Below are 21,238 nucleotides of genomic sequence, written 5' to 3' on the forward strand. Positions count from 1 at the left end.
TCCGGGCCTGCTGGATCCTCTCAGTCGTCTTGAGCACCACTTCGGTGCTTCCCATAACTCTCTGGCCAACCTCACCCCAGCATATCGGGGTCCTACACCTCCGTCCGTACAACATCTCGAAGGGAGGGCGGTCGATACTCGCGTGATAGCTGTTGTTGTAGGAGAACTCAGCCAAAGGAACATAGGTATCCCAGCTACCACCGAAATCCAGAACACACGCCCGCAACATGTCCTCCAAAGTCTGGATGGTCCGCTCACTCTGTCCATCTGTCTGCGGGTGAAAGGCGGTGCTGAAATGCAGACGAGTGCCCAACTCGTCATGGAATCTCTTCCAAAACCTGGAAGTAAAACGCACATCCCTGTCCGAGATCACCGATACCGGCACCCCATGCCGTGCCACAATCTCCCTGATATAGATGTCGGCCAATTTCTCGGCCGATATGCTCTCCGGAATCGGAATAAAGTGAGCACTCTTGGTCAATCTATCCACGATGACCCAAATCGAATCCACTCCACACGCGGTCCTGGGAAGCTTCGTGATAAAATCCATCGTGATATCTTCCCATTTCCACAGTGGAATATCCAACGGCTGCATCTTGCCATGCGGTCTCTGATGTTCGGCCTTGACCTTCCTGCAGGTCAAACATCGCTCGACATACCATGCCACATCCCGCTTCATGCAGGGCCACCAATAGTCTAGACGAAGATCCCTATACATCTTCGTCGCCCCGGGATGAATAGAGAATCGGGACTTGTGCGCCTCCTCCATCAAAATCTGGCGCACGCCTCCGCGATACGACACCCACACCCTATGGTGTAGTGTCAATAACCCTCGGCTATCATAATCGAAGGAGGAAACCTGACCCACTACACGCTCGCTCTTCCGATGCTCCTCCTTGATAGCCTCCTGTTGAGCCTCCCGAATCTGTTCCAACAGGGGAGTCACCACAGTCATCCTCAAACAGGCGTCCCTGATCGGCGCCGTCTTACGGCTAAGCGCATCGGCCACCACATTGGCCTTCCCCGGGTGGTAAAGGATCTCGCAATCATAATCCTTCACCACATCCAACCACCGACGCTGCCTCATGTTCAGATTCGGCTGATCCATGAGGTACCTCAAGCTCTTGTGGTCCGTGTAGATGGTACACCGAACCCCATAGAGGTAATGTCGCCAAATCTTGAGGGCAAATACCACCGCCCCCAACTCCAAATCGTGCGTCGGGTAGTTCGCCTCGTGAGGCTTGAGCTGCCTCGAAGCGTAAGCAATGACATGCCCCCTTTGCATCAGCACCGCGCCCAACCCAAAAATGGACGCATCACAATAAACCACGAAATCCTCTACGCCCTCTGGCAGGGCTAAGAACGGCGCCTCACACAATCTCTGTCTCAGCGTCTCAAATGCAGCCTGCTGCTCGGGTCCCCACCGAAAGACCACGACTTTCTTCGTCAGCCGCATCAGGGGCACGACTATCTTGGAGAAATCCTGGATAAATCTCCGATAGTAGCCTGCCAATCCTAGGAAGCTCCGAATCTCAGATGGAGACTTCGGAACCTCCCATCTCATCACGGCCTCGACCTTGGCCGGATCGACCAGAATCCCGTTCTGGTTGACGAGGTGTCCCAGAAATTGCACCTCGCGCAACCAAAACTCACACTTGGAGAACTTGGCATACAAGCTCTCTCTCCTCAGGGTCTCTAACACCTCTCTCAAATGCTCCTCATGTTCCTCCCGGGTCTTGGAATAAACCAAGATATCATCGATAAAGACTATCACAGACCGGTCCAGCATCGGTCTGCATACACGGTTCATGAGGTCCATGAACGCGGCAGGAGCATTGGTGAGCCCAAACGGCATCACCACGAACTCGTAATGGCCATAGCGCGTTCGAAACGCGGTCTTCTGCATATCCTCCTCCCTGACCCTCATCTGATGATAACCCGAACGCAAATCAATCTTGGAGAACCAAGATGCGCCCTGAAGCTGGTCAAAGAGGTCATCAATCCTCGGAAGCGGGTAACGGTTCTTCACCGTTACCTTGTTCAGCTCCCGATAATCTATACACATCCGATGCGACCCATCCTTCTTCTTCACAAACAGAATCGGGGCTCCCTAGGGCGAACTGCTCGGCCGAATAAATCCCTTGTCCAGCAGCTCCTGCAGCTGCGTAGACAACTCCTGCATCTCGGGAGGAGCCAACCGATATGGTGCTTTAGCTATCGGAGCTGCACCGGGAATGAGGTCAATCCTGAACTCCACCTGTCGCTCCGGAGGTATCCCAGGTAGTTCCTCCGAGAAAACATCCGCAAAATCTCGAACCACCGGGACCTCGCTCATGGTCGCCTTACCCGCCTCTTGGGTGTCCATCACGTACGCGACATAACCCGCGCATCCCTGCTGAAGGTAGCGCCTAGCCCTCGCTGCTGAACATACAGTGGGTCCACACTGCGGCCGCTCTCCATGAATCACTAACTCTCCCCCGCTTGGGGTCCTGACTCGCACTAGCTGCTGTGCGCAATCTATCACTGCCCCATTAGGGCTCAACCAATCCATACCAATAATCACCTTGTTCCCACGCAATGGAATGGGAACCAAGTCTACCAGGTAACACTCCTCAAACAGTCGCAGAACACAATCTCGATACACCATCGATGCTTGCACCGATCGATCGTCAGCAATCTCTACCTCTAACGGGCAATCTAACTCGCCTGAAGTCTCATGAAATCTCTTGCTAAGAGCAAGAGAAACGAACGATCGGGATGCACCCGAGTCGAACAATACCTGAACCGGGATGCCGTTCACATGGAACGATCCTAATACACATGTATACACACGGAGCACATATCAATATCATAACAACGTAAAATAAAAGATAGAAGGAAGGAATCATACCCGTCACCACATCGGGCGCGGCGCGTGCCCCCTCGGCAGTCAACTGAAATGCCCGACTCCTCACCACTGGAGCCTCTGCCTTGCCCTGACGGCCATCCGTGATCCGCAGGGTCGCTGGAGCTGGCGCCTTCACTGGCGCTGAAGCTGTCAACATGGGGCAATTGGCCTTCTTGTGGCCCCTCTGGTTGCAGTGGAAACACAGCAACTCCGATGTCTGAATAACTGTCGCAGGAGCAGTGCAATCCCTGCTGATATGCCCAAACTTGCCGCACTTGTAGCAGCCTGACGATCCCATCCTGCACGCCCCCTCGTGCGGCCTGCCACACCTCCTACATCGACTCGGTCCCGACTGGCCTTTCGGCCTCCCATCTGATCCCTTGGGCTTCTTCCCCGAAGCCCCTGATGCCTGACCATCCTCAAGTTTCCGTTTCCGGATGTGCTCCAAATCTATCTCTCTCCCTAGCCCTGACAATCATGGAGTCCAGGGTAGGGCAAGCCGAAAAGCTAACATGCTCCCGAATGTCAGCTCGTAGCATATCATGGTAACGAGTCCTCCTCATATCCTCGTCACCTGCGTACTAGGGCACCAATAAAGCCCTCTCTCGAAACTTGGCGGTGATCTCCGCCACGGTCTCTGTCGTCTGCCTCATGTCTAAGAACTCCCTGGCCAGCTGCTGAAGCTCGACCGCTGGTGCAAACTCTGCCCTGAACCTAGCCACAAAGTCCGACCAGGTCATTGCCTCGATAGCCGAGGCTCCCAACGAGTCACCCACTGACTCCCACCAATCTCGGGCCCGGTCCCGTAAACACCCTGCTGCGTACCTCACCTTCGACCCCTCGGGGCAGAAGCTGATCAACTGGGCAGACTCGATATCCGCAATCCACCGCCTGGCGACAATGGGGTCCTTCACCCCATGGAAATCCGGCGCACCACTGCTCCTGAAGTCCTTGAAGGACAGTGTGCGAGATCCTGACTGGCTAGAGGCCAAGTCGCTCCTGAATGCCCGTAGGCGATCCTCCATCAACTCCACGATCCCTTCCTTGATCGACCCAAAGATGATGGGGGTCGACTCAAGGATGCCCCTAGTGATCTCCGACGTGATGAACTCACGTAGCCTCTCCTCAATCGGCTCGGTGCCAGATCCCGAACCTGACCCCTCTCCTGACCCGCCATCTGTCGGTCTCGGTCGAAGTACCACCATTCTGCAAAACATCATAATAATCATTAGTGGTACTGCTACTTTCTGAGGGATCTCAACTACTTACAGGTTCCTTGGTCTCGTCTTGGCCTTCCTCGGCTCGGGTACGGATCCTCTGCTTTCAGTAGTACGGGCCCATACTACCTTCCACATCTATCCGTACCTTCTCCGAGGAATTCCTCGACTCCACCAACTCCCCTCTACTACTGCTACTCTCTGTTATTCTCATCCTAGGCTTGCCCTAGGGAAAACTCAAGTTCAACACAACTGGTCCTCAGCTGCTGTAGGTCTCCTCATAATGCCAGTTAGCCACCACCTAAACACCATCACATGTGATGAGGATTAGATAATCCTTCAAGTAAAAGGTCCGTCCCTACAACGGTTGGACTCAAACAAGAGCTGCGCAATAGGGCCAGTTCCAACACTTTGGGATTATTCAACCCTGATTACATGTGGTGTGACGTGTTTACCTAATGGCTCACTCCCATTACTCGGAATCCCACCAAGCACGAAGCAAGCAGCATTCGGATAAGGAAAAACAGACTCAAGCCAAAACTGTTCTTAGAACAAGAAACGACACTTAACATAGGATGCTAAGCTCATACTATCAGGCATAACCTAAACAGGCTATCCTACTGCTGTCTACTCAATTCTAGCATGCAATATTCAATAAGCTATAGCAAATAAACAGGCACATAAGGCATCACTCCTAGATCCTTAGCCTATTCTAGCATGCAATATTCATAAAGTTGATAAACATAACATAAGCTTGTATGGGTACTATGGGGAATACTTAATTGAGCTCGGCCGGTCGCGCACGTCACACACTTTACTCTTTCTTGTGACTCTTTTCCGGGTTTTAAAGAACAATTTCTTTTGGAAAAATCTTTCAATCCCTCGATTTCAGTCCAAACACTCCCGAAGGCGTGTCCGAATCCCTCAAACCAGGGCTCTGATACCAACTTGTAACGACCCAATTTTTACGTCCGAAAATTTCATTTTTAAGATATTACTTTAGAAAACATTAATAAATAAAAACATTGTTTGTTCACACCATAACACATTGCAACCATGTTCTAAAAAGCCAAACCGTACATCCCATCAAAATATCAGAGTACAATCCCTGTAAATCTCATAAATGCGGAAACCGAAGAGTGTGTGTATGACGTGACGCTACCGCGCCGGCTCCTTCCCCTTCGATGCAGAGGTACCTGAAAACAAAACTGTAAACGTAAGCACAAAGCTTAGTGAGTTCCCCCAACGTACCGCATACCATACAAACACATACATACATACTGTCAGGCTATTCTGGGGTGCCTGACTACCCGGTACGGCCATTCTGGGGTGCCGACCTACCCATGTCAAGCCATTCTGGGGTGCTGACCTACCCATCGGTCCTAACAACCGATCTTCGGGGACTATTTCACCCCCCTACTACTACGATCACATATAACATAACAAGCCAGCATGCAAACATATCATCACATACTGTCAGACGTATCTGGGTGGTCTGACTACCCTTTGGTCCTAACAACCAAACTCTACTACTATCACATACAACATATCATGCTAGCATATAATATATCAGGTAGCAGCAAACTTAGATGATGTCACAAAGACAATCATCTATCATACATCTCCTACTGGTGGGTCGGCATTGTGGCCTTAGACCCACTGCTACTGGAAGGTAACTCACCTCAAAGTAGCTGCTGAACTGATCGGGAACTAACTGGCTGCTGCTGCTCCGGGAGTCCTCCGGCTGCAATTTCCACGACATACTCAATCAAACACTGCTAACTGTCCTTTAGGTAAAATGACCATTTTACCCCTGGATTAGCTCTAAGCCAAAGCTGGAGTCAACTTTCAGTTGACCCGACTCGCTGAGTGGATCACCACTCGCCGAGTCCCTAGCAAACCAATGTCCTGGGTCCCTGGTTCTACTCGTCGAGTCGGACTATGACTCGACGAGTTCACCTTCTAAATGTCATTCAACACCTTCATCCTACTCGCCGAGTTGTATGAACAACTCGTCGAGTTCATCTTCATCCGATGAACACTTTATGCTAAGACTCGCCGAGTTGTATGAACAACTCGTCGAGTCTGTTCTTGATCTATGAAGATTGCCTTGGACTCGCCGAGTCAGGGCATTGACTCGCCGAGTCCTAACATGGGTGAGTTCAGCTCCCAACTCACCGAGTCACCCCCTGTGACTCATGGCTCAACTCGACACATGAAGAAGGGACCAAATCGGTGACTCGCGACCAGACTCGCCGAGTCACCTATGCGACTCGCCGAGTCGTCGCCATGCACTCCTTAAATATACCAATTTGCTCGATTCCAGTCCATGCCATTCATAGATCTGGACTTCTAGGACACGAATCACACGTAAAGTTTCCAACTTTACGTGTGGATATTCACCAACATGGATTATAGGGCTCAAAATGTCTCAAGAGGGTAGATCTAGGGCTAACAAGCCTCATGCGGCCAAAAAGCTAACAGATCTGAGCTCCTAGAGCTCGATCTTGCATAGATCCAAAGGCCAAATGCCTTATTACCACATATAATGCACATACAAGCTTGGGGAATTGACCAAGAAGGACCCAAATGAAGTTTTAAGCATAGAATCAAGGGGAAAACGGGTTATACCTCAAAGGAAATTTTGAAATGACACAAAGATGGCTGATCTCCTTCTCCTCTTCTTGATCTACTCCTCTTACTCTTCAAAACCTTCAAGAACACACCAAGAACACCTCAAACTCTCAAGGTAACAAGGGAAAACGATGTAGGGGGAGTTCTGGGGGTGAATGGGGACGAGTTGGGGCGGAATGAGAGTTTAAATAGGGTGCAAACCCTTGAAACTTAGGGTTTCATCCCGCAGCGGTGTCTCGCCGAGTCCAGGATGTGGACTCGCCGAGTCGCCTACTTAAAACGTGTCCTGAGTCTCGTCCCTACTCGGCGAGTCGGACCCTATGACTCGCCGAGTCCAAGGCTAAATTAGGGCAATGCTCAAATAAAATTCACATACCGGAAACCAGGTGCTACATTGATCAATGTACACGTTTTCTTCAAGTGTGCCATTTAGAAAGGCCGATTTCACATCCATCTGATGCACATCCCATTCATTTTGTGCTGCTAAAGAAAGAACCAAACAAATTGTTTCTAGTCTGATTACCGGAGCAAATACCTCCTGGTAATCAATTCCCAACTTTTGTTTGTATCCCTTGGCGACTAAACGTGCCTTATATTTTTCAACCTCTCCTCTTTCATTAAGTTTAGTTTTATATACCCATTTGACACCAATAGATTTATGATCTTTGGGTGGATCAACTAGTTCCCATGTATCATTCTTCAGAATTGAACTTATTTCTGCATCCATTGCATCTCTCCATTTCTTATCTTGAATTGCATCTTCAAAAGTAACAGGATCAGCATCAGCAAAAAGAGCATAGTCAGCCATGTCTTCAAAGTGCAATCTTTGAGTGTTTTCATATAGGTCTGCCATGCTTCGTTTTTTCTTGATCCTTCTAACACGAGATGGTTCTTCAGATGAACTTGAAGAGTTATCGATAGATTGTTCTGAGTTGTCATTGACAGGTGTGTGTGTGTATTCATCTCATTTCCCTCCTCATTGCTTTCTTTTCCTGAACAAATTCTCACCGGGATGTGTGGACTATTCTCTTCACTTCTTAAAGGTTCATTCCAAGCTTTTGCTTCATCAAAAATAACATCTTTGCTTATGATCACCTTTTTTGTTACAGGGTTATAGAGCATGTATGCTTTTGTGTTTTCACTGTAACCCACAAACACTGTTTTTTCGGATTTCTGATCAAGTTTTCTCCTTCTTTGGTCAGGAACATGTGCATAGGCAATGCACCCAAAAACCTTTAAATGCCCTACACCCGGTTTAAGACCACTCCAAGCTTCCTGTGGTGTCATGTTGTTTACACTTTTTGTTGATGTTCTGTTGATCAGATATGCTGCACATGCTATTGCTTCAGCCCAAAATTCCTCTGGTAATATTTTTTCCTATAACAAGCACCTTGCCATCTCTCCAAGAGTCCTATTTTTTCTTTCAGCAACCCCGTTTTGCTGGGGTGTGTAACTTGCAGTTAGTTGATGATGTATGCCATTCTCTTTCAAGAAAGATTGAAGACAAAGAGCAGTGTATTCCCCACCACGATCAGACCTTAAACATTTGATTTTATGTTCACTTTGATTTTCAACCAAAGCTTTAAAGATCACAAAGTAATTGTAGGTCTCCGATTTTTCTTTAAGAAAGTAAATCCAAATTTTTCTGCTAAAATTATCTATGAAGGTTAATACATACCTACTTCCTCCGATTGATAGTGTTTTCATAGGACCCCAAATGTCCGACTGGACCAATTCGAGAGACTTTGATGCCCTCCATGCCTTGTCTTGAGGAAATGACTTCTTTGAATGTTTACCCAATGCACACGTTTCACATACATCGTTTGTAACAATGATAGAGGGTAGCCCATGTACCAGTTGGTGTTTATGCATGTAAGTAAGAGCACCAAAGTTTGCATGGCCAAATCTGTGATGCCACAGACATGACACATCTTTTGTGTTTGTGTAGAGAGAGAAAAGATTGTCCCCATCAAACTTGATAGGAAACATCTTGTTCACAGTCATCTCTACTCTCCCGATCAAATTATTATTCCTATCTTTTATCTCACATAATCCATTTTTAAATCGTAAATCATACCCTTTCATAATAAGTTGTCCCACACTCAATAGGTTATGTCTCAAACCTGGTACGTAGAACACATTAGAGATCTTCTTTTCATTATCTCTAATCTTAATGGATATCACTCCATTCCCTGCCACACTAAGCTTGTTATCATCCCGGTTCGGACTTCCCTTTTCTTTGAGTCTTCTAGACTAACAAACAGGTCTTTATTCCTTGTCATATGGTTACTGCAATCACTATCTAGATACCACAAGGTATCTTGCAATGAATCATGAACATTAAGCATCATGAACATCATGTCATAATTATTGCTTTCTTCGTTGTGAATGAAACTAGACTCCGCTCCTTCATCTGCAATTCTTTTTCTACAGGCTTTCTTGACATGACCGAACTTATAGCAATAATGGCACTGTATTTGTGTTTTTCTTTGATTCTTGCCTTTGTTTGTGTTTTCGGGTTGATTATCTTTGGCCTGAAAGGCGTGTTCCAGTATAGGGGGTTCAAACTGCTTCATCCTAAGTTCATGGGATTGAAGCGTACCCAAAAGATTTTCTAATGAAAAATCCTCCATGTTTTTCGACTCCTCTATAGCCACAACGACGTATTCGAATTTTTTTGTGAGGCTTCGCAAGATTTTCTCAACAACCCTCCTATCTTCAAGGATTTCTCCATTTAAGCGCATTTGATTTATCAGGATTATTACCCGATTGTAAAAGTCTTCTATGGATTCAGTTTCTTTCATTCTTAATCCATCGAATTCACAACGAAGCGTCTGCAATCTAACAATCTTAACCTTCTCTTCTCCTCTGTATGATTTGTGTAAAATATCCCAGGCCTCCTTTGAAGTGTCAGAGGATGAAATTCTTTCAAATATGTTTTCATCGACTGCTTGGTATATTAGAAATAAGGCCCTTCTATCTCTCTTCCTCAAATCTTTCAACTCTAACGTCTCAACCGCAGTTAATACGGTGGCTTCTGTGGGTTCATCGATTCCGTATTCAACAACATCCCAAAGATCCTGGGATTCAAACAACACTTTCATTTGGATATTCCAGTGAAAGTAATTCTTTCCATTTAGTTTTGGTAACTGCAGTTGAGACTGTAATCCGTTCCCAGAAGTTGATGCCATGAAGATTGGCTCTGATACCAATTTGTTGGAAGAAATTAGGGATAAATAAGAAGAAGAAGATGATTTATCATAGGTTAAATATTAACTGCTTTATTAATTCACAGAGTTTACATATTTATACATTCCTAACCATCACGTCCATTCATTAGGACGGTTACATAACTGATAACGGCTTTTACCATACACACCAAGTAACTAATATTTACAAAGTATCTAGCTTAATTCTAACAAAAACACCCTAAGAATTTTACGCTTCATATAACAACTCTCCCAGTTAGATGCAAAGTTCAATAAATCTTTTATGTTACCCAAGGAAGCTTGATTGACACCACACCATCTCCCGATCAACTTTCGAACACTTTGCACCAAGGAACATTCAACTAGGACATGGTCTGCACATTCTGGAGACCTGTCACAAAGCCCATACCTAATTGAATGAATAGGCATACCAAAACTAGCTAGAGCAACATCAGAAGGAAATCTATCTTGGATTGATCTTCATAGAAAACACATCACTTTGAACAGAACTTCTTTACAACAAATTACCAGTGAACCAATAATAGGATTATGAAGAAGATTACGATCCATAACGCATCCGAGCTTCTCCACTGTGTAAAATCTGTTCAAATTTAAGGCACAACTCCATGAAACAAAAGAATGGTTGAATTTAAAAATATCAAAGAATCCTAAAGCAACTTTTTGAATGTTGATGTTAACATTGGCTATAATATTTAGTTATGGATTTTTTAGAGAGATGATGATCAGGTTTTCCTTCAAGGTTGTGGATGCCATAAATAACTTTTCTCCATAAAGCACCAAGTTCATCTTTAATCTCCGCCACCACTTTACAATAAGGCAAATGTTTAGGACACAAATAGAACCAACACCTAAACTAACATGCTCTTTTGCAGCCACAATCTTGTCCCAACTCACCCAAAGAATATTTTTATTGTTGTTCGATCCCCAAATAAGAATTTTCTTCTAATCTTCTCTAAAGTTTCACGGCAACCCAAAAGATCTTTAAATAATGGCATGTAGAATTTGGGCAAATTGCCCAAGACATACTTAATGAGGGTAAGTCTCCCAATAAAAGATAAAGTCTTTGACTTCCAAGATGATAACTTGTCCCGAAATCAGTCAATGACAGGCTTCCAATTTTTTAGGAGATTCATGTTTGCACTAACATGCCTACCAAGGTATTCAAACTGATGAGCCTGGTTTACAAACTAGTAAGTTTGCCCAACTGTTCACTTCAACCTGATTTGCACCAATACGAAAAACCTTTGATTCTGAGTAGTTCACCTTCAGGCGAGATACGAAAGCACAACAAAATGCAAGATAGGTTCATAATATTGAATTTCGACCACTCAGCCATAAACAATGTATCATCAGCGTATAGGAGATGCAAGATAAGGGTGTTACAGTTGGGGATTTTGATACCTTGATACATACATGCCTTTATATATAACTTTAAAGCATCATTTAGGCCTTCCATAACTATCATTTTGTTGTTAGGGAAACATTCACCACTATAGAGGCACAACAAGAAGAATGTTGGATTAAGTGTCTATGCCCATAACTATAATTGGTATATACATAAACTGATAGTAGCACGGTCATTTTGGGTTGACCTCAAAACTATCAACAAGACAGGATGATTTTAGAGAAAGAGGTTGATCTATTATTTGAGTAATAAATTAAAATAAATGTTTTGTAAATATATTATAAGACTAATATAATAATTAGAAATGTTAATATTTAATTATTATTTAATCATAAACTAATTGGATTTATTTTTGGGATTAAAAGAATTAATTAAAAGTGTAGGGACTAAAGTGTAATGGTTCAATAGTTGAGCAAGAGGCAATCTAGAACCCTTCATAAAGGCTTGGAAATTTTTCTTAAGGATTTATGGATTTTAGAATAATCCCTAGTGGATAAACAGAAAAGTAGATAATTACCCGATTTAAAATAATCTTGGATTAGGCTTTATCTAGGGTTTCCTGACTGCACTATATAAATAGTCTCAACCGTACCTAAGAATTTCGGCTAGTTTCTTCTTGGAATACCTAGCCGAATTTTAAAGCATCTCTCATGCTTCTAAATCATTCTTCCATTGCTAGTGTTGTGTGTTAACCACTAGATGTGTGACATTTATGAAGCTTGCTCTGAAGGCTTCATCTACATAAGGATTTGCATTGTTATTATTACATAACAATAAAGGTATGATTCTTATAACCCTAATTATGTATTTTTTTCAATTATATACTATTGTTCTAGGGTTTCTATTTTGTTGTCTAATTTATATGTTTAATTTGAGAAAACATTGCACAATTATTATGGTTCCATACACACATAGGATTTATATGTTTTGCATAAAACACATCAGTATTATCAGAGGGTAGGTTTACGTTTCTATTGAACTGATACAATGTTTGAACTTGAATATGGAGGAGAAAATAGAAACATCAGTCTGTTCTGCCACCACGACGTGGTGACTTTCACCATGACGTGGTGACCTTCATTTTTGCTCTACCACGACGTGGTAACCTTCATTTTTGCTCTACCACGACGTGGTAATTGTTTAACATGACCTGGTGTGTTGTCATATCTGTAAAATTCGGTTTTATTGATAATCTCATGAATTGATTAGGCTAATTACCTTTAATAATGTTTTAATTGTATAAAACTAAATATATTTCAAATATAATTTAATATCCTTGTCATGAGTTCATGATTGGCTTAAATTTTAAATTAAAAATTAATTTGTTAATTTTTCAAAATTTAAAATTTAACCTAGTATTCTTGAAAAATATTTAAAAATACACTCTTATACTATATATAACATTAGAATTCTAATATTACTATACGTATAGGACTAAGTCAGTCAAACTGCTAGTACACCTCATTCACGAAGCCGGTCTATAAGGGGGGTATAAGGAAATTGTCTATAAAATGGCGATTGAATGGGTGTCCACTGTTACCCACCGCTTCCTTAATTGGTAGAGGGTCGTTAGCTGAATGGGTTTGATAGGACAAATTAATCCTCATTAATAAATATAATGAATAATAAAGTAAATAAATGTATATTTATAAATTTCCCAATCTTTGTTACTTTAGGAAAAATGTGAATTTGTATGCTAACCCATGAAATTGCACATTGCACTTTATAAGTCCTTAGTGGTGCGCGTGTGGTTAACCTGTAACATCTCTAGATTTGTAGGTATTTCCGAATCCTCAATTTTATTATTATTTTGTCATTTGTAGACCCCGAGGATGGATGAGTGAATCCATGAGAAGCCTAAGGGCTAAAGTTGCAACTTTGGGATCAAGAAGAGTACGCTAAGAATACATAAGGAACACTAAGCATACTAGGTGCGCCCTAGTATGCTGGGCGTACACTTGTGTATGCTGGGCGTACTCACGTCAGATGGAAAGCCTAATTTTTAGGTTTTGTGTGCTATATAAGTGTCCTTATGAGCTCATAACCTTCTATCATTTCAGCATCCATAGATTTGAGCCGTTTTCCCCAAACCCTAACCCTATTTTGAGTGTGTGAGCTAAAAGTGTGTGTTTTGAGTAGTTGAAGAAGAGGTATTGCATCAAGAAGTTGGAGAAGGAAGGCAAGCTTGAAGATCTGAAGTTATCTTGTCCTCTAGAAGCTCCAGGAGTTAAAAAGATCCAACCTTTATGCTTGTATGATGTAGATCATACGTTATTAGCTTTATGACACCTTTCTTGTCCCAAAAAGTCCTAAGTTTGTGCATGATGTGTTTTGGACGTGTTAAGCTGTCCTTTTAGACACTAGAAAGGGTTCTAAATGATAAAAATGATGTCCCAATGGCTAAAGGTGTCCCATGCATATACTAGAAAGGTCTTAATGGGTTAAGACCATGTATTAAGGATTTTTTTGACGTCCAAAGTTTTAATGTTTGAGACTTTATGGTTTTGAGGTTCGTTTAGTACATGGAACTGGGATTTGGGCTCATGTGCTTAAGCCACTAAGCACTTACTAAGGTTTTTGTAAAACTCGCATACACCCTGTGTAAGTTTTATACGCCCAGCGTACTGGGTCAACCACCCCGATGGTGGTCAACGCAAGGCAGCGTACTCCGAACGTACTAGAGGAGTACGCCCAGCATATGCCCTCTAATGGGCTTTTGACGATTTTGAGCTTCGAGATTGGGCCACCTTTTGTCCGGTTGGACTTGGGACTTGTTGGACTTTCTAAATAGGTGTTTTTTGGGCCAATTTTGGTAATGGATCTTAAAATGAGTCCCAATTACGGAGTTGGGCCCACTTTGGAAAATCGGGCCAATTATAGGCCTTGAATATTGGGCTGTTGGATTAAGAAATTGGAGGTGGGCCTTGGACCAACTTAAGGAAAGGATAGAATGGACTATTACTTGATGTTTGGGCCCTTAGTTAGGGTTGATATTCCAATTGTTGATCAGTGTTCGTTTATGGTGATAGTTTAGGATTTTTTGGTGATTCAACAGCCGAGGGTTTTCAGTTTTGCTCGGCATTTTGAGGTGAGTCTTCCTCAATATACTAACTGGGTCGAAGTCACCAATTCTGACCCTTTTTGAATTGTTTTCATGGTTATTGCATGATGCAATGTTAGTGACCTGCTAGGTCAGTATCTTGGTATACAAGATGATGTTATGTTAGCGATCTGTTAGGTCAGTATCCTGGTATATATGATGATGCTTTGATTAGTGATCTGTTAGATCAGTTTGACTATTAGTGCTGATTGTAAGATTGCGGGTGGGTTGAGGAGGTCCTGCTTCGTGCTCTAGGCTAGCAGCCCAGGGCAGTCCGGATAGACTGCAGACCTAGCGAGGCGTATCAATCAGGCCGAAGGCCAGGAGAACGGTTCAGACATGTTGAAGGCCCGGTAAGGTGGACCAGACATATTGAAGGTTCTTAGAGTGGGCCAGATAGACTGAAGGCCCGCGAGGGCGGTGCAGTTATACTGAAGATTCTATATGCATGTTGTTTGTTATGATATTTTTTTGGTTTGTATGATGTTGGTATTTTAGGGGAACTCACTATGCTTCGGGCTTACAGTTTTGGATTTTTTTTCCAGGTAATTCGGATGATCACAGGAAGGTGAAGGCTTGATCGTGCTTCTCCTCACATTTTATTATTTTGATTTCTGGGATACTCTAATATGAAACTATTTTGAAAACATTTTGTAATAAATATTGGTTTTTGGATGTTGAAAAAACTTTTAAATTTTCATTAATTTTATGGATGTTACATAACCTAGACTAATAGGAAAGTATAAAGAGTGCAATGGGTGTCTCATAAATTATCATTGATTAATGGAGCACATGTGGCTAACCGACACATTAAAATGAGATTTTAAAAAATGTCAACAGTACCAAGCTAATTTGCATGGTTATTCACATCTTATTTGTGATCCTCGGTATCCCAGTCACAAATGAAAGAGAATAATCGAGATTAAACATGTCCTTCAAGAGTTCAATGAATCTTAAAAGATCTAGGAATTTCATTAAAGACTTAATATGTTCAAATTTTGGTTTATTGTGATGAAATCAATAAATCGTCATTTACCTACCTTCATATAATTTACAATTAGATTACAACATCCCTTTTTTAAGTTGTGAATTATCTAGTTGCATCCTATCCTTGATATTTAATTTTGTTGCTATATTGAGGATTATTCTTATCTAATTAAAACTATTCTACTTTTGTACATTTCTATTCCAAACAATGGTTCTGGTTTCTCCTCCTCCAACAACCATAACTTTTGTTGCTTAACTTCTGCTCGAGGGTGGCATTGGATGACACCAATTACAACGATTGGATGTGCAACATAAATATGTCTCTTCTCTTTGAAGACAAAGAGTACGTCCTAGAAAAAGAACTCCTTGAAGCTGATGACACAAAATCTACTCCTAAAGAACTTGCAGCATGGTGGAAACTATGACACCTGTGCTACAAAGGTTCTATGAGGATTATTGGCCATACGAGATGAATAAGGACTTGATGGAAATGCACCATCAGTTAGCTCATCAAGAAAAGTACAAGGTAGTAAAGTCCCTCATCTCAATCAAGATGAAAGATGGGCAGTCTGTTAGTAGATATGTGCAAAGGATACAACGATGTGTGGATCATTTGTTGAAGCTGAATGTGAACATTGATTAGGAATTGGCTATTGACATAGTCTTGCACTCATTAGCCAGTTGTTATCATTAGTTTATCTTAACTTATCATTTGAACAACCAAGAGACTACATTGGATCAACTTTAAACCTCCTACAAATGGCTACAACGGGAATGCAGGGAGAAAGTATTGTCTCTACTCCTGCTGCTGCTCCAATCATGGCCATTGGGCATGGAAAGGGGAAAAGGAGGAAAGGTTTTATGGCATACTAGTTACAACAAAGGAAAACATAACAAATACAGAAAACATTTCTTTTTAAGGTTTTATTGTGAATGAAAACTAAGTTAGACTATTTTATAGTACAACAACAATTACACAGAATTGGTTTATGGTATTAAAACTACTTTTCAATTATATTAGAAAATATTGGATTTTCTGGAACAATAAGCATGATTACTATTTCCAGAAACAAGTAACAAGCTCCTAAACATAAATACTTATGAACTCACCAACTTAAATGTTGATACTCTCATTTTCAAAATACTTGTATTCTCAGGGAGCTAGTAGACAGGTACTTTCTTAGGATTTTGAGAAGACGGAGCAGTATAGAGTGATGTCTTCTATCTTTTGTTATATATAACTTTTGATGTCATATATACAATGAATTGAACACTATGTAAAATCTTATACATTATTAGTGCAATGGTTGTTGTAATTTGATTACTATAATGCATGTGTTGTGATACTTAACATGAATTCATCCACCCCCGGATGTTTCTGCCGCTCCAGTTTGGGGGTGTGCCAGATTTAATTTTCAATACTGGTGAGAAGGTCTCATCATAGTCAACTCCCTGAGTTTGAGTAAAGTCCTTTGCAACCAGTCACACCTTATATGTGTGTACTCTCACATCCATGTCGGTCTTCTTCTTGAAGATCCATTTGCACTCCGACTGTCTTATGACCGGGTACATTGTCAACCAAGTTCCAAACTTAATTGTTATACATGGACTGAATTTCGCTGTCCATTTCCTCTTTCCATTTAATAGACTCCGGGCCCGGCATCGCCTCCTTGTAGTTGTTAGGTTCATCCAAATTTATCAATATGCTATCATTGATAAATGTATCATCCTCAGATGTTATATGAAAACTATATAACATAGGTGGAACACTAACTCTACTGGAACATCTTAGAGGTATAGACTGGTCAATCGAATCAACAGGAGTTTCCTCCTCCGATAGTTCCAATGTTTGAGGTTCCTTCATCACTTAACTCTTGAAGGTCTTCAAGGTCAATTCGCCTATCACTATCCTCTTGGCATATGAGTTCTCTCTCTTTCTCGAAAGACTCATCTCCTTGCAACAAAGACAACATTCTCAGTCGGTCTATACAAGAGATATCCAAAGGATTTTTGTGGGTAGCCGATGAAAATAAATCGCTCACTACGAGGTTCGATCTTGTCGTGAGTCTCTTTTCTCACAAAATCCTCACAACCCCAAACTTTGATGTGATCTAACGAGGGAACCTTCCCTATCCACATCTCGTGAGTTGTTTTGGCAACCTTCTTTGTAGGGACTATATTAAGGACATGGGTGGTAGTCTCTATGGCATACCCCTAGAATGAGATAGGTAACGAAGGTCGACTCATCATGGAATGAACCATGTCCAACAAGGTTTGATTGCGCCTCTCAGCCACACCATTCAACTGCGGTGTCCTAGGTGGCATCAACCAAGAAACAATTCCACATTCCTTAAGATAGTCTACGAACTCGATACTAATACTCTCCTCCTCGATCAGATCACAACATCTTTATCTTCTTGTCCAATTGATTCTCCACTTCTTTCTTAAACTCTTTGACCTTTTGAAAGGTTTCTGACTTATGCTTGATTAAGTAGATATAACCATATCTGCTGTAACCATCAGTAAAAAGTCACATAGAACTGGTTAGCATCCCTTGTGATGGTTTTGAAGGGTCCATCAACATCAGTGTGTATGAGATCCAACAAACCTTCACCCCTTTCACAAGTACCAGTGAAGGGTTGACTTGGTCATCTTTCTATGAAAATAATATTCGCAAGTGTTTTCCGACTTCAAGTCGAACGACTCCAAGACTCCAGCCTTTTGGTGTAACATACAAAAACATTTTTAGCCAAATTTAAACTTTTTCAATCATGAAACCAAATAGTGTTTTACAAAATGTTTTCATAATATTATTCATAAGAGTGTCGAAGAAATATAGTCATATGGATGAGGGGCAGTACGGTCAAGCCTTTGCCTTGCCATGATCTCCGGAAGTACCTGAAACAATAAACTAAAACTGTAGGCCCGAGGGCTTAGTGAGCTACCCCCAAAATACCACTACGACACCAATAATACCATATGAATAACAGATAATCAACAACATGCATATTGGGCCTTCAGCTTGACTGGACCGCCCTGCAGGGCCTACAGTCTATCTGGATCTATTCCGAGCCTTCGATATGACTGGACCGCCATATGAGCCTAGAGTCTATCCGGACTGCTCATAGGGTATGTTGGCCTTCAGCACAAACTAGGACTGCCTCAACCCAACATCAAGCAGATAGCCATGTGCGCATAACTAACATATTCTGGCATAACGAATATCAGATATAACTACATAACAGATCATCGATCATAACAATCTCTCATAACCAGAGCACCGACCTAACCAAGTCACTAACATACCAATCCTAATGGATCATAAGAGCATAACAAAAAGATGTCTATCCTGATACCGATCTAACTAATCATAACCACATGTAGCATAGTATAACCAAGATAACAACTAAAAGGGCCAACCTTGGCACCTTAGACCCTATTGATATAGCGAGGATAACTCACCTTTCTAGAAGCTCGGAAATGATACCACTCACACCTCCAAATAAAGCTCCAACCACCTCGCCTGTACCCATAAGTGGTCCACTCAATAGTCACTCAAAATACCAAAATGCCCTTGGGAGGTACATGACATCCCACGGTCAAGTCAAGTCACTAGTCAATGGTCAACAGTCCATGCTGACCTATTTGATGACTCTATCTGCCTCGAGTCCCTCCTGAATCCAGAATTCCTCAACTCAACCTGTCAAGTCTCCAGCAGACTCACCGAGTCAATACGCGACTTAGCATGGAATCCAAATTGACTCATTGGGTCATCTCCCAACCCTCACCGAGTTCATACGTGGATAATTTGGACAAAACCCTACCCGACTCGCCGAGTCATCTCCCAGACTCGACGAGTCCATACGCATACTCTCATGATCAGGAGATTGTGAACTACCCCTTTGCTCCAAACAATAGATCTAGGTTCCTAGATTGCATTAGCAACGCAAAGTTGCTACCTTAACGTATTTGAATGACTCAAATTCCACATCTAAGGTTGAAATGGGACTTTACTCATAAACAAGGGTTCCTTCATGACCCTATAAAGAACTTTATGAACTTAAGGCTCAAAATAGGTTGAGCTCTGAAGTTTCAACTTCAGATCTAGCTCCCATACCCTAATCCCTTCATGAATAGCTAAAGAAAGCCCTAAACTTCACATATGAAAGATGCTAAAAGAAAATAGGTCAAGGTAACAACTTGTTACCTCCGAAACATGCCCAAACTAAAGTAGACACTGGATCCACACGAAATCCTTGATGCTAGCCTCTTGATCTACAAGTTTCCTTCACAAAAATCACTTTCTAAAGCTATAAAACACTCTCCAAGCTCACATTTACGGAAATTAGGGTTTTTGGCTCTCAAGGGGTGATAGAGGACAGTGGGAGGCGCTAATGGTCCAATATATAGGGTGCAAAATCCATGAAATTTGGGGTTTCCTCTGCCAGCTCCTACTCGTCGAGTCACTCATTAAATAATGTGTCTTGACCTGCTGCCACTCGACGACTGACAACGTCAACTCGTCGAGTAGACCTTAAAACATGAAATCTAATGGAATAATAATAATACCTAACGGTTGGGATGTTACAATTCTACCCTACTTAACTTAGACTTCACCCTCGAAGTATGCTGAAGTGAATAACTCCTGGTAATGCTCCCGTATCTCAGCCTTTGGCTCCCATGTCCACTCGGATCCCCTCTGATGCTCCCATTGAATCTTCACCAACGTAACCTCTTTGTTGCGCAGGACTTTCACTTTCCTCTCCAAAAACGGGAATCGGCCTCTCAATATAATTCAGGCGCTCATAGACATGAATGTCATCTAGTGGAACCACTGTCTCTGGGTCCATCCTGCAATTCCAACCTGTACGCCACCTTACCAATCCTGGCGATGACCCTAAACGACCCAATATAGCGGGGACCCAACTTTCCCCTATTTCTGAAGCGAATCACGCCCTTGCAGGGTGAGACCTTCAAGAGTACCATTTCATCAACCTGAAACTCCAAATCCGATCAGCATCTATCAGCATAACTCTTTTGTCGACTCTGGGCGGTCTAAAGCCACTGACTGATCTACTGAATCGTTTCGGTAGTGTGCCAAACTACCTCCATCCAACCCATCACTCTGTGTCCAACCTCTCCCTAACAAACTAGGGTTCTACATTTCCGACCATACAACAACTCAAAAGGCGGGGCGCCAATACTGGAATGATAGATGTTGTTGTAAGCAAACTCTACAAGAGGCAGATGAGAATACTAACTCCCTCCAAAGTCAATAGCACACGCCCTCAACATATCCTCAACGTTCTAAATGGTTCACTCACTCTGCCTGTCAGTCTAAGGATGAAACGTTGTACTAAAGTGCAGTCCCGTACCCAGTTCCTCATGGAACTTTTGCCAGAAATGGGAGGTAAACCTGACATCCCGGTCAGAAACGATGGAGACCGAAACTCCATGGCGAGAGACAATCGCACAGACGTATATTTCGGCCAATTTTTGGGGCGACGAACTCTCTCGAATAGCCAAGAAATGGTAACTCTTGGTCAATCGATCCACGATGAACCATATAGCATCGAACCCCTTCGTCGTCCTCGACAGCTTCGTAATGAAGTCCATAGTGATTTCCTCCCATTTCCACATGGGGATTTCTAGAGGCTGCAGCTTACCATGCGGCATCTGATGCTCGGCCTTGACCATCCTACACGTCAAGCACCTCTCGACAAACCAAGAGATTAATCGCTTCATACATGGCCACCAATAACTCAAAATCAAAACACG

The 21,238-nt window shown here is 42.7% G+C and overlaps 1 protein-coding gene across 1 annotated transcript; it reads right to left on the reverse strand.

Annotated features, from left to right (window-relative positions):
• Window positions 1-8,918: 8,918 nt before the first annotated feature.
• Window positions 8,919-9,929, reverse strand: LOC145029545 (uncharacterized). The gene has a single exon (XM_078978053.1). It carries the CDS (start codon window positions 9,927-9,929, stop codon window positions 8,919-8,921), a length of 1,011 nt encoding a protein of 336 aa, XP_078834179.1.
• Window positions 9,930-21,238: the final 11,309 nt, after the last annotated feature.

This window comes from Lactuca saligna, chromosome 2, assembly GCF_052625555.1.
Source record: "Lactuca saligna cultivar CGN05327 chromosome 2, ASM5262555v1, whole genome shotgun sequence".
In the NCBI taxonomy this organism is placed as follows: domain Eukaryota; kingdom Viridiplantae; phylum Streptophyta; class Magnoliopsida; order Asterales; family Asteraceae; genus Lactuca; species Lactuca saligna.